Genomic DNA, 12,791 nt, shown 5'->3' on the forward strand with positions numbered 1-12,791 from the left:
CTATGGCGCAAGGAGATAAGGGAGCACGGTCCTAAAGTGACACTTAGTGCCAAGACCCATCTGACACATCCTGCCTGAGAGCTCCTCTCCCATTGAACATGCTTTGTACAGCTCACGTGCGCCTCCTGCCATCACTCAGCTCCTTCTCCCTATGCACATGCAGGAAAAGCTGGTCTCACGTGTTGTGCCTGGAGTTCCCTGCCACCCTGCAGGCAGGAGAAGGGAATTCTGGGCTCCATCTCCCTGCAGATGGAAGAGCATTAGTGAGTGAGCGTGGAGGTTCTGTAAAGCTGCAGCAAGGCCAAGTCCCTGCTCCAGGCAGTCTCCACTCTTACACTTCATTCTGCATCACCCCAAAGTGTGCTGGCCGCTGGCCACAGCAGACAGAGATGGTCCCTGCCCCAAAGAGCAGGGGTAAGGGGCAGTAGAGAGGCACAGGGGGCAAGGGTGAGACCAGAGACATCCCATGGTACCTCAGTGAAATGCCAGTGCTCAGTAGCTGCACGGTGGGGACTAGGGGCAGCCCAAGGAGAGATTCACGGGAACGGGGACAGCAGCTGCCACAGCAGCCCTGGTAACAGGCTCTAACCCAGGGGTGGGCAAACTTTTTGGTCTGAGGGCCACATCTGGGAATAGAAATTGTATGGCGGGCCGTAAGTGCTCACAAAATTGGGGTGGGGTGTAGCAGGGGGTGAGGGCTGAAATGAGGAGTTCAAGGTGCGGAAGGGGACTCCAGGCAGGGCGTAGGGTGCAAAGGGGGATGAGGGCTCTGGCTGCGGGTATAGGCTCTAGGGTGGGGTTGGGGATGAGCAGTTTGGGGTGTAGGAGGGTGCTCCGGGCAGGGCCTGAGGGCTCAGAGGAAAGGAGGGGGAGCAGGGCTGGGGCAGAGGTTTCTGGCACAGGGAGGGGTTCGGGCACCAAGTGGCTCCCAGGAGCAGCGGCCGTGTCTCCTCTGCGGCTCCTACACAGAGCCGCGGCCAGGCAGCTCTGCACACGGCCCCGTCCTCAGGCACCGCCCTGCTGGCTGCAGTTCGCGGCCCGCGGGAGTTGCAGGGGGCCGAGCAGAACCCCGGGCCGCCCCTATGCCCAGGAGCCGGAGCGGGGCCATCCCGCGGCTTCTGGGAGCTGCACGAGCGGCCCCGACCCTGCTGGGCTCCGGAGCGGGACAAGCCCCGGAGCCCGCCCCGCCGCCAGTCCGGAACGGAACCCCGGGGTCCCGGCCCCTGCCCACGCCCGCTCCACGGCAGCCGGAACGCTGGGTGAGGAGCAGCGATCCCGGCCGGCCGGCCGGAACCGGAAGACTGAGGGCGTCGCACCCGGCTGGAGGGACGCTCTGTCCCGACAACTCGCTGGTGAGAGCGCCGGGAACAGCGCTCCGGGGGGCGGGGCGGTACGGGCCGTGGGGGACGCTCTGGCCCAGCGTCTCCCTAGTCCCGGGCGTAGAGGAAGCGTTTCCTGGGGGAAGGGTTTCGGCAGCGAACCGCGCGTCTCCCGCAGCCGGAAGTGTTCCCGGCGGAGCGGGAGGGGTTGGACGGGCCGCACACACCCGCTTCCGGCTGGGCGCGATGCTGGGCCGGGCGGCGCGCGGGACCGGGCGGCTCCTGCTGCAGGTGCGAGGCCGGGGCGGGGCCGGCTGCTCCGGGACGCGCCAGGAGCCAGCCCCTCCCCCCGGTCCTGGAGCCGCGCGGTTTGGGACAGGAAGTGGAGGGAGCGGTGGGAAAGTCACGTGGGCTGGCATCGGCCCCCTCCCCCCCCGGGGCTCGCGCTGACCCTGGGCTGAGTCCCCGCTGGGGGCAGGGCGGTGGGTATGCGCCGGGGGGGGCAGGGAGGGTGCTGGGTNCAGGGGTGTGTGGCAGGGGTTGGCTGGAGACAGGACAGGGTGTTTGGCAGAGGTGGCTGTGGGCACCGGGTGCAGAGCTGGCTGCAGGCAGGGGGAGCGGGGCTGGTGTGGGCAAGGCAGGGGGTACAGCAGAGGCAGCTGGAGCCCCAGCCCTTTAAATAGCCCCGAAGCTCGCTGCTATCCCAGGGCTTTGGGGGCTATTTAAAGGGCCTGGGGCTCCCCAGATTCTATCCTGCCCTGGACTTTTTAAATAGCCATGGGAGCCCTGGGGAATGCATGGAGGTGGCGGGGCTCTGGCAGCTATTTAAAGGACCAGGGTGGCAGAGGCAGCTGGAGCCATGGCCCTTTAAATAGGCCTCGGAGCCTTCACTACCCCAGGGTTCTGGAGGCTATTTAAAGAGCCCAGAGCTCCAACCAGGAAAGCGGGGCCATGGGGCTTGCCCTGCTCCCGCCTGCACTTCCCTCAAGGGAGCAGGACCACAGAAGACCTGGGAGCAGATCGCAGCCAGGGACCTGGGGTAAGTTTAAAAAAAAAAGGTGTCTAAGGCGTGGGGCCCTCTTAGGCGGGAGGCCCGATTCCTGGGAATCAGGTGAATCGGCCCAAAGCCCACTGGCCTCTCTCCCCGTCCACAGACTGGGGGTAACGATGCTGTAGAAGTGCCGGGGATTATTGTGTTTTTGTCACCCCAAAGGGGGAGGGGGGAAGGGCTAAATCCACAAAGTGTTTAAAGTTCCTAGCCCGACAGACCAGTCCCTGGGCTCCATGAAGGCCTGGGGCTGCGGGGGGGTCGGCCTACAGGAGCTGAGGATGCCAGGATGCTGCTGGGACAATGTGTGTAGCGGGGAGAGGGGGCTGAGAGCCACCGACCCGAACTGTGACCCCGCCATCTAGTGCCAAGCGCTCCCAGCCAGGGGGTGCCGCACCCCCGAGTCCCGGCCCCAGGCAGGGGAACCTCCAGCCCGGAGACATGGAACAAATGACTCGGGGGCAGGGACGGGCGGAGCTAATCGCTGCTCCGCTCACTGCAGCCCCGGGGCCAAGTTCTCCGCGGTGCCCAACTCTCACCCCGCCTCCGCCCCCCCGACGGGTTCTGCCCAGCGACCGTGCGTCCCTATTGGTGGGATGTTCCCCTCTCAGCCAATCCCTGCAGACTGGCGGCTCCCACGGCCCGGAGCTGGGCGCTGGCGGCAGGTGTCACCGCCCCGCAGAGTTCTCGGGTTGGGGGCCGGGTCAATGGGCTGATTCCTGCCGCGCTGCGGGGCAGAGACCGGGCATGGCCCTGGCGCTGCGCCTGCTGCTGCGGGCGGTAGCCCTGTGGGGGGGGCACTCCCGTGAGTATCGGGGTGAGACCCCAGGGGGGCAGGGAGGGGGGAGCGGCACTCATTGATCAGTCATGGCCTGGCTTGACTCTTCCCCCTTCTCTCCCCAGAGCTCCTGGCGGCCGGAGCCCAGGGCATGGCTGGCCCCAGCCCCAAAGCGATGCTCCTCCAGTCTGCCCATGAACACCGTGGTGCTCTTCGTGCCCCAGCAGGAGGCCTGGGTGGTGGAGCGAATGGGCAGATTTCACCGCATCCTGGAGCCCGTAAGGAGTCTCCTCGTCCCCTGAAGTCTGAGCGAGGGGCCCCTTGTCCGGAGTATCGAGCAGAAGGGATTGTGCTACCAGCTCCCGTTCCCTTGCATCAATCCTGTGCTTCATGCTCCTGTTCTCGCTGGCACGTAGGGGCTGGGCTGACTATCCTGCCTGGCTTCATCCGCCAGCAGTGGCTGCAGCAACAGCAGGATCTTCTTCTGGGGGAGAGGGAGGAAATTCCTGCCATTGCTCCCCAGTGCTCTCACTCACCTGCTAAAATGGGTCCGATGGGGAGTTTGAGTAGGTCTCTGTGAGATGGGGTGGGAGAGGGTTAGAGCAGAGAGAGCATAGCGGCTTCATCAAAGGTACAAAGTGGACCCCACGCACACACTCATTCTGGGTGGGGAGAGGCGATGAAAGCTGGAAACTGAATGTACTTGGTCTGTGTTTTTCCTTGCTGAATGCACCTGTCCTTCTGGGGTTTCCTGGCTGGATAGTGGGAGTGTGGGAGCTCCAGGTGGGGCTGTGTTCTTGGCCAGAGACAAATTTCCCTTACAGAGCATGTTAGACTGTTTGTAGTCCCTGTGCCATCCCAAGCTCTCTTTCTGTGGTAATCTCACCAGGCACCAGCTGGTGGCGCTGCAGGCACAAAGGGCGATGCTGTTGGGAGGATTGGGAACACAGGCGTCTAAGGTGGCAGGTGAAAATAGGGTGACCAGATGTCCCGATTTTATAGGACAGTCCCGATATTTGGGGCTTTTTCTTATGTAGGCGCCTATTACCCCCATCGTCTGTCCTGACTTTTCACACTTGCTGTCTGGTCACCCTCGGTGGAAACAGCTGGGAAGCCGAACGCCCTGAGCGTGGAGAGTGAGGCAGGGATGGTGTCTCTAGCCTCTGTTTGCCAGAAGCTGGAAATGGGTGACAGGGGCTGGATCACTTGATGATTATCGGTTCTGTTCATTCCCTCTGGGGCACCTAGCATTGGCCCCTGTCGGCAGACAGGACACTGGGCTAGATGGACCCTTGGTTTGACCCAGTCTGGCCGTTCTTATGAGTCCATTGCACCCCCTGGGGCTACCCCTACACCCAATGTGCATTCAGGTTGCCCATGCAGTAGTCTCCAGCTTTGCTGTCCAGTTGGTGGGAGCTGACCCAGCGTCCTGCTGTGCTCCCCGCTTAGTGCCCTCTGCTCTGAGACCAGGATGCTGGGCTTTACCTGCGGCTTTCCCTGCTCTCCTCTCAGGGTTTGAATTTTCTCATCCCACTGCTGGATCGGATCCGCTACGTACAGAGCCTCAAGGAAATCGTCATCAATGTCCCGGAGCAGTCGGCCGTCACACTGGGTGAGGAGGAGCTTGTCTGCCCCGCCCCCCCTTTCTAGCTCCCTGTCTGCACCTCAGGGGGTGGGAGCCTTGTGGATTCCTTGGTGAGTACTTGCAGATCTGCCCCTTGGGACCTGGACTTGGCCTTGTTTGTAGCACTTTGGAAATGGAAAGTAGAGTATCCCTGTGACCCCTGTCTGATCCGTCCCTGTCGGGGGGCAGGCTGCAGGTGCCACTTCCTCCCTGCAGGATCCAGGGGGGTGCTGCCCTGGTGACAGGAACGTTCTCCTTTTTCCTCGCAGATAACGTCACCTTGCAGATAGATGGCGTCCTGTACCTGCGGATCATAGACCCCTATAAGGTACCAGCGGGGCTCAGTGTGGCCACGGAGATGTGCGGTGGCCACCTCCCACCATGTAGCTGCTTGTGCAGAAAAACTGAGGGTGGGGGATATCTGTCATCACTGGAAGGACCAGGGCATGGAGCAAGGGAGGGATGCGGGGCTGACTGGAGGGAGAGGCTGGGAGGTCACCTCCTCATTGTTCCAGCCTGGCCTATGCCAGGCCCTTAGCCTCTGCTCCTGAGCGTGGAGGAGCTTGGCCCTGCAGGTCCCAGCTGCCTTGGTGTAGTGGGAAGACGCTGAACATGCTGCTCTCCCCCCTCGTCATCCTCTCGTTCCATGAGACCTTGGCCTGGCCTCCACAGCAGTGTGGGTGATTCAGATCTCTGTGTCCCAGCCCCGCCTGAAACACCACCCACTCTCACTGCCAGAGCTCATAACACCAGCCCTGAAGGCTGCGGGCCTGGGATGACACCGGACTGCAGTGACGTGGATGCTCAGGCAGTGCTGACAGGGCTCTGTTGGGAGTTAGGCCTCGGACGCTGGTTCCCATAGCCCTGCCTGTTTCAGGGTCTCACCTGGGTTTGCTCTGTTGAGGGCGCCAGCAGGGGCTGGATGCTGATACTCCAGCCTGTGCCTCGTCTCTGAAGGATCCTGGTGCAGACACCGGCTCTGGGGCCTGGACCTTGTCTGGCTTCAGAGGTGTGTGTGTCTGTTGTTGCACTAGGTCCAGCAGAAAGGCTCTGCCCCAGGGGAGCAGCTGTCTGAACTGGCCACTCTGGGGAGAGCTTCACCCCACTGGCCAGTGAGGGAGGGGGCTGGCAGCAGCCTAAGTGGCTGCTGGGAGGGCAGGATTCTTGGGTGCTGAGTCTGATCATGGTCTCTGCACCCCTTTTCCAGGCCAGTTACGGGGTGGAGGACCCCGAGTATGCAGTGACCCAGCTGGCCCAGACCACCATGAGGTCCGAGCTGGGCAAAATCTCCCTGGACAAAGTGTTCCGGGTAAGTTATGGGCGGGGGCTGGACTGTGCTGCTGGGCTCCGGAGCCTTACAGGGTCTTCCCTTGGCTGCTGACTTCAGTGCACTGCTGTGAGCAGCCCCTGTGGCGTGTGGGGCCGGGGGGCTGTGTTTGTTCTCAGAGGTATTTCACCAGCTGATGGGTGGGGGGGAGCAGGGAGTCCAGCGTTTGAGGAGTCAAGGAGGAGCTGGCAGCAGCAGCACCTCTGGGTGTCGGGGCATTGGCATTGATGGGGTCCTCCCCAGCCAGACGTTTCCACTTCAAACAGCCAATCTCCCTCAGCTCAGGACACTCTCCCAGCGAGGCACCAAACCCCAGGACGGGGCCCAGCCTCACATGTCCCTGTTGAACAGGAGCGACTCTTGCTGCCATGTAGCCTGAGTGCCGGACGCAGGGTCAGGAGGGGCCCCACCCAGATCTCACACCAAGGAGGTTGGTAGCCTGTGCCTCTCTCCCTGAGGCACGAATCCCTGTGTGATGGATGCTCCGTGCCAGGACCTAGCTGGCTTGGCCTCCTGCGTGTTGAGAGCAGCTGCTGTTGGTGGCAGTCTGTGGCTGGCTGTGTCCTTGCCTCACGGAGCTGGAGCCGTGGGCTGAGGGAACCGTGTCCCCGTGGATGGCTGTCCCCTGTGAGCCGGGCTGAGTTCGTCTGACTGCAGCTCCTGTTGTCAGGGTTGCCATTGTGTCCTGGGTGCCTGCACTACCCAGTCCCTGCCCTCACGACAAGGGTGGGGGCAGTCGACTCTGGGCTATAGCCATGGGGCCATGGTTCTGGCAAGTGAGTCCTCCTGGGCTGGATTTGGCCCCTCCCCTCCCCTTGCTGTTTCTCTGCCCCCTGTGTCATTGCGCTCCCGGGTTCCTGTGCCCTCTCCAGGAGCGGGAGTCCCTCAATGCCTGCATCGTAGATGCCATCAACCAGGCCTCAGACTATTGGGGCATCCGGTGCCTGCGCTACGAGATCAAGGACATCCACGTGCCTCCCCGGGTGAAGGAGTCCATGCAGATGCAGGTCAGCTGATAGCTCTCCGCGTGCAGGCAGGGCTGGGTGGGTGCTGATCTCGGGTTTCAGCCCCACCCCTACAGGGTCCCCTGTTCCGGAGCTGGGTTAGCTGCACAGGCCGTGAACACTGCCTGGTCAGGCCAGTAGCTACGCTGAGCACAGGGCAGGGATCTGCAGCTCAGAAGTCCCATCCCCCCACTCTCCAGCAGGCCGAGCAAGGCCCCATCCCTACGGATCTCAGCCGAGCTCATGGGGCGGGAAGGGGAGAAGTGGTGGCGTCTGCAGCTGAGGATACTGAGCATGGTCACTCTGCGCACACGTGCTACCGTGGACCTGCCAGTGCCCCCTTCAGGTGAAGGGTTGGCGCCAGGCTGAGAGACTCTCCAGATGCTCAGGCTTGAAGAGGGCAACATGAGGGTCTCCCACTGAGAGCGTCTGGTTTGTAGTCGCAGGGTGCAGACGGAGAGATTCGTTAGGAGCGTCAGAGGGGAGCTGGGTAGCCAGGCCCAGAGCGAGACGCGTAGGGCTGGTGGGCTCCAGGAGGAAGAGAAGGAAGTCAGTGCTTTCTTGTGGAGCTGGAGTGAGCCGCTTCCTGTGAGTGAGAGCTGCAGCTGCTTCTCAGGGATGGCTCCATGGAGAGGGCAGTGCCCTCACGCAGCCCAGAGCAGGCACAGCCCTTCCTGGGGCTCACTTGGTGCCTAGCAGGGATGTCTTACCCCCCTTGTGAGCAGCACGACCCTGCCTGGAAGAGATGAAAGGCGCCCCCTGCTCTTGCCCCGTAGAGAAGGGGCGATCTCTGGGGTGGCTGCAGCATCCACCCTGGTGCTTTGGTTCCAGGTGGAGGCAGAGCGACGGAAACGGGCGACAGTGCTGGAGTCAGAGGGGACCAGGGAATCTGCCATCAATGTAGCAGAGGGACAGAAGCAGGCCCAGATCCTGGCCTCCGAGGCCGAGAAGGCCGAACAGATCAACAAAGCTGCTGGTAACGCATGGGGCTCTGGGGCGGGGCTGGGCTCCGGGGCTGTCCGTGCTGCAGAGAGCTGGTCCCTGGGGCCGTCAGGCCCACTCACTCGAGTGACAGCAGTAGGCTTTCCCCTGCCAGCCCTGCAGAACTAGGCCCTGCACTGGGCGGGACCTGTGGGGTATTTAACTGAGACCCGGGCGTGGTGTGGACTAGTCCTATGGGGCTGCAGTCTGAGCTGCTGTGGGCTGGCCGTGGTGGGAGGCACACTGAGGGGCGGGGCGGAAGCTTGCCTTCCTGCTGCCTTCAGTCTCCCAGGCTTGTGGCAGAGCACGAAGCTCACCTGGTACAGAGCAGTCTCAGCCACAAGGCAGTGATCCCTGGAGCGTCACAGGAGCTGGCCCGCGTCCCTTTCCCCGCGGCTTCTCTCTGCTCCTCCCCTGACTCCTGCTCTCCTGCCTTTCCGTCCCAGGGGAGGCAAGTGCCATGCTGGCCAAGGCCAAGGCCAAAGCAGAAGCTATTCGGCTCCTGGCTGACGCTTTGACGCAGCAGGTGAGTGCCCGTTGCTGGGGAGGCTGAGGCTCTGCCTGTGTCCTGCCAGGCCCTTGCTGACCGTTGGTGTTAAGGCTGGGTGTTGGGGGACTCTCCTCCGCGGCGGCCTTTCCTCCTGATCCCGCAGCCTAGCGGGCGAGAGGCTTTCCCAGCATGCATTGGGCTGAGTGCGTTACCCACTAGTGAGCTACACAGCTCACCCCAAGCCCCTGCCTGTGGGGCTCCCCCTCTGGAGCCTCTGTCAGTGCCATGGTCGCAGACCAGTGGCCGTGGGGAGGATGGTGCGTGGGGTCAGCAGTGGAGACCTGCTGCTGGAGGGGTCACCACAGGGTTTGGCAGCAGATGGGCCGTGCTGTGCTGGGCACAACACTGCCACACCCCTGCCCCGCAGAGGACTGCAGCTTCCTGCTCCCCTGCAGCACACTGGGGACCCCTCCTGCTCCCTTTCCCCTCCCTGAAGAGATCCCACCTCCTGAGCCCTCACCTCCCAGGAGACCTTCCAGCTCCTGCCGCTGCTGCTGTGTGCCCCTGCCCAGCTGTGGGGGGTGGGTGCCCTGCAGGGAGCGGGGTATTGGTTACAGCCTATTGGGATTCCCCCTGGAGATTAGCCGTTTTCAGATCCATTCTCAGAACTTCCTAACCCTAATCCAGAGCCCCACCGCTTCAAAGACATGGCTACTGAGCCTCCCCTCACTCCGTGGGATACAGGGGCCCAGTGTCTGGCTGGGGGCAGCTCCTCCCATTGTACTGTGTACACAGTGTGACCCTCTCCACCCCTCTCCAGAACGGCAACTCAGCTGCCTCCCTGGCTGTGGCGGAGCAGTATGTGAGCGCCTTCTCCAAGCTGGCCAAGGACTCCAACACCATTCTGCTGCCCTCCAACACCGGGGACGTCACCAGCATGGTCACGCAGGTCAGTACAGGGCAGCGCTGCCAAACAGCCTGCTGGGCCCGTGGGTCGCAGCAGAGCCGAAGGGGGGAAGGAGAGAAATTGCCCCAGGGTCAGGGGTGGGAATTTGTTATTGTGAATTTACTGACACTGACATGAAGACTCCTGGGTGGGGAATTCGTTATCGGACCTGGCAGAGCTGTGGTTCCTGCCAAGGCAGCTTGTGGCCGGGCACAGGGAAGGGAAGCCCGCTGCCTGCTTTGGGGCTGGCCAGGCTGGAGACTCTGCCTTGTCCCGTGCTGTAAGCACAGCAGGCAGGAGCCCTGTCCGTGGAGACCTGGGCAAGGTGAGGTCTGAGCTATCCACCGGGTTCCACACAGTCCTCTTGGGGTGGGAGTTGGCGTAGCCCTTGTCCGACCCTGGGCCAGGCCAAGGGGAGTCAAAGCACCTTGGCACAGACAACCATGGGGCACTGAGTAGGGGGGTGTCAGCCCTCAAGAGCTGCCTTTCCTAGCGTTGAGAAATAGCCCAGCGAACTGTGGGGAGTGAGCAGGGGCTGGTGGTGACACTCAACATAGGCTGTTCTCGTCTGGTCTGCCCTGCGGTGCCCGCGCTGTCCCTGCCTTGGATTCTGCTATGGCAGAGCTTTGAGCAGGGCAGCCCCTCCTGAGAGCCCTGTTCCATTACAGGTCTTGAAGCAAGGGCCCTGGCTATACCCTGCAGTGCCAGAGTCCTCCATTGTGGCGTCTTGCTGTATTCATAGCACCCGCTGGGTCTCCCTTCCTTCCCCTTTCCTCAGGCCCTGGGTATCTACGGCGCCCTGACCAAGCCACACGCTGCCAAGAGCCCGGAAGTGACCCCACCCGCCCTCGAGGTCCCCAAGTGCCCCCCCACAGAGCTGCCTGAGGTGGATCAGGTGAATTCCAGCTAGCAGAGGAGCCCAGAAGACATGGATCACTGTGAACAAACTGCTGTGGCAGCACCTGTCATGGAGCATGGCACCCCTGCTCCTGCCATGGGGAAGTCCTGCAGGGTGCCTGCCGGGGGGTCACGCCCTGCAACTCTCCCTGTTCAGACTCTCTCCGCCCTCTTTTGGTTCTTATTTTTATTTGGATTAAATCATGTAATAAAGGAGATGGCACCAGAGCCACAGCTCGTGTCCTCGGCCTTGTGTGCAGGAGGGGGTGGCAGCTCCTCTGCGCCTGGGGGAGGTGGTGACGTAGGACTGGGCAGATGGGATGAGACCCGGGGCCTGTCCAGCCCCATCTCCTGTCTCTGCCACTCCCTGGCACCATCTCTTGGATAATATGGGAATTTAGTTTATTAATATAATTTTATTTGATCTTAATAATATTAATAATTATTATCATTAATATTGATTAGTATGGATTTAGGCTCACCAATCTGTTTGATCAGAAGATAAAAGTTCTTGTCCTGAATCAGGCTCCACAGAATTTATAAAGGCCCCTCGGGGGTATGACAGGAAGCTCACACTGAGACAGATAGAGCCTTGAAGACTTTTTATTAAAATCAGTAATAGTAAGTAAACAGTAAAAGACTTAAGAGTTACAAAGTTACAATTGCATTACTGCTATTCAAGAAATACATATGAGAATATAGTATTATATGCAACAAAGCTTTGGTTAATATACTCAACATCCTTCCTTGATAACCTGGTGGTAAGAGACACAGGACCAGCCTTGCGGTTCAGGTTTCTCAATTCTTGAGTGAGGGATGCAGTGCTTAGAAAACGCTCAGAGCTGTTAAAGCTGACTAGGGTTTTACTTGACTAACTTAAACTTAAATCAAAACTTAATAAACAAACTAAGAATAAAACTTAGGGAAACCGAGCTTAGCCTAGTTCCCTTGAAACTTAAAGTTTAAGAAGAACAAGTATAGCCTACAAATAGTAGCAGTCATCGCAGATAGATAGAATGGAAGAAGTGAGAGAGAAATGGAGAGGATGGAGAAGATCTCTATTGAGGTGGGTTACCTCTTTTGTAGGGCAAAAGCCAGACATTCTTGTGCCCAAATTTCATTCCTCACCCTCAGAAATGTTAGGGTGCACTTACCCCATAGGCTAGTATGTATGTGCGTATTGATGACAGGTATGTCCGCACATCAGTCTCTTGTGGTGCACTTGTTAAGTCTGTGGGAAATCCCCTCTATGCCATTCGTCATTGTCTGTCAGGCTAAATAAAAGGTCATTGATGTAAGCATGGGTACTCATCTATTTAGGTAACAAGCTATAGGTCAACTTTGCTTTCTGAGTAAAAGGTCTTAATCTAGATATGCTAACTTTGCTTTAGCGTAACGTACAGGGTATGGCCTGTAGGTCTCTTGCATTACAGCCAAACTTACATTAATATAAATCTATAAACCTAATACATCAAATAAAAAGATCTCTATCTATATATGCAAGCAGGTTAGTCCTATAGGCTACACTCTGTAGATTTAATTTCCCTCTACTTCCTTTCTCTAATTCTTTCTGCTCACATACCCAGGTCCATCTTTTCCTACTTCTGACCTGAAACCTTTCCAATTTTCCTCCTTTCTGCCTCCTCAAGTCCCAGTCTCCTGCTTGTATTCGCCTGTTTTATTTGAGCACTTCATCTCCTGCCCCAGCTCTGGTTCATCCACTAGCTAGGCATCTCGATCCTTTTCCAGCAGCCTCCCCTTGCACCAGCTGCATCCTTCCCCAGCTCCAGCTGTTCCCTTTCAGGACCGCATTCCCTGCAGGCCCCGCAGTAACTCAGAACTGCAGCAGGGGCTAGTGCTGGGGCAGGGTCACTCCGCGCTCTTCCATTTTCTTGGGCTGCCCCCATAGGCTCGTGTTCAGGCTGCTGGCTGGGTGCGGTGTGAGGGGTACAGAGGCATTTGTAGGCTTGGCAGAGTTTGATATTTTTGTACAATTTCAGTGGATAACATCTGTGTTTGTTTTTATCACTTTACATTTCGCAGTTGTGGGAACTTATGGGGGGGAAGTCAGATAATAGGCAGATCAGACAATTATTGATGGATGTTGAGATTCCAAATGTTTTATAGCCATTAAAACACAAATTATCAAATTTGTCACAGGTCAAAATATGCAATGTAAATATCTTTCACTCAACCTATAATACATCCTCAAGCAGCATTTCTTGTTGCCTATCTGTACGTTTCAGTTATGATCAGTGGAAATGGTGTATGTGAAGTCGACATTTCCCGACAACAATCAAATTCTTACAAGCCTAGTTCTCAGAGATAGAACAAGTGGGATAGAACTGCCCCCCCCCCCCCCCCCCCCCCCCCCCCC

The 12,791-nt window shown here is 59.1% G+C and overlaps 1 protein-coding gene across 1 annotated transcript; it reads left to right on the forward strand.

Annotated features, from left to right (window-relative positions):
• Nucleotides 1-1,500: 1,500 nt before the first annotated feature.
• Nucleotides 1,501-10,642, forward strand: STOML2 (stomatin like 2). Its single transcript, XM_032800412.2, has 10 exons — nucleotides 1,501-1,610; nucleotides 3,271-3,423; nucleotides 4,658-4,757; nucleotides 5,039-5,097; nucleotides 5,977-6,078; nucleotides 6,969-7,103; nucleotides 7,932-8,076; nucleotides 8,528-8,607; nucleotides 9,392-9,520; nucleotides 10,296-10,642. The coding sequence occupies exons 1-10, from the start codon at nucleotides 1,566-1,568 to the stop codon at nucleotides 10,425-10,427; spliced, it is 1,080 nt and encodes a 359-aa protein (XP_032656303.1). The 5' UTR covers nucleotides 1,501-1,565; the 3' UTR covers nucleotides 10,428-10,642.
• The last annotated feature ends 2,149 nt before the right edge of the window (nucleotides 10,643-12,791 follow it).

Source organism: Chelonoidis abingdonii, chromosome 6 (assembly GCF_003597395.2).
Source record: "Chelonoidis abingdonii isolate Lonesome George chromosome 6, CheloAbing_2.0, whole genome shotgun sequence".
Classification (NCBI taxonomy): domain Eukaryota; kingdom Metazoa; phylum Chordata; order Testudines; family Testudinidae; genus Chelonoidis; species Chelonoidis abingdonii.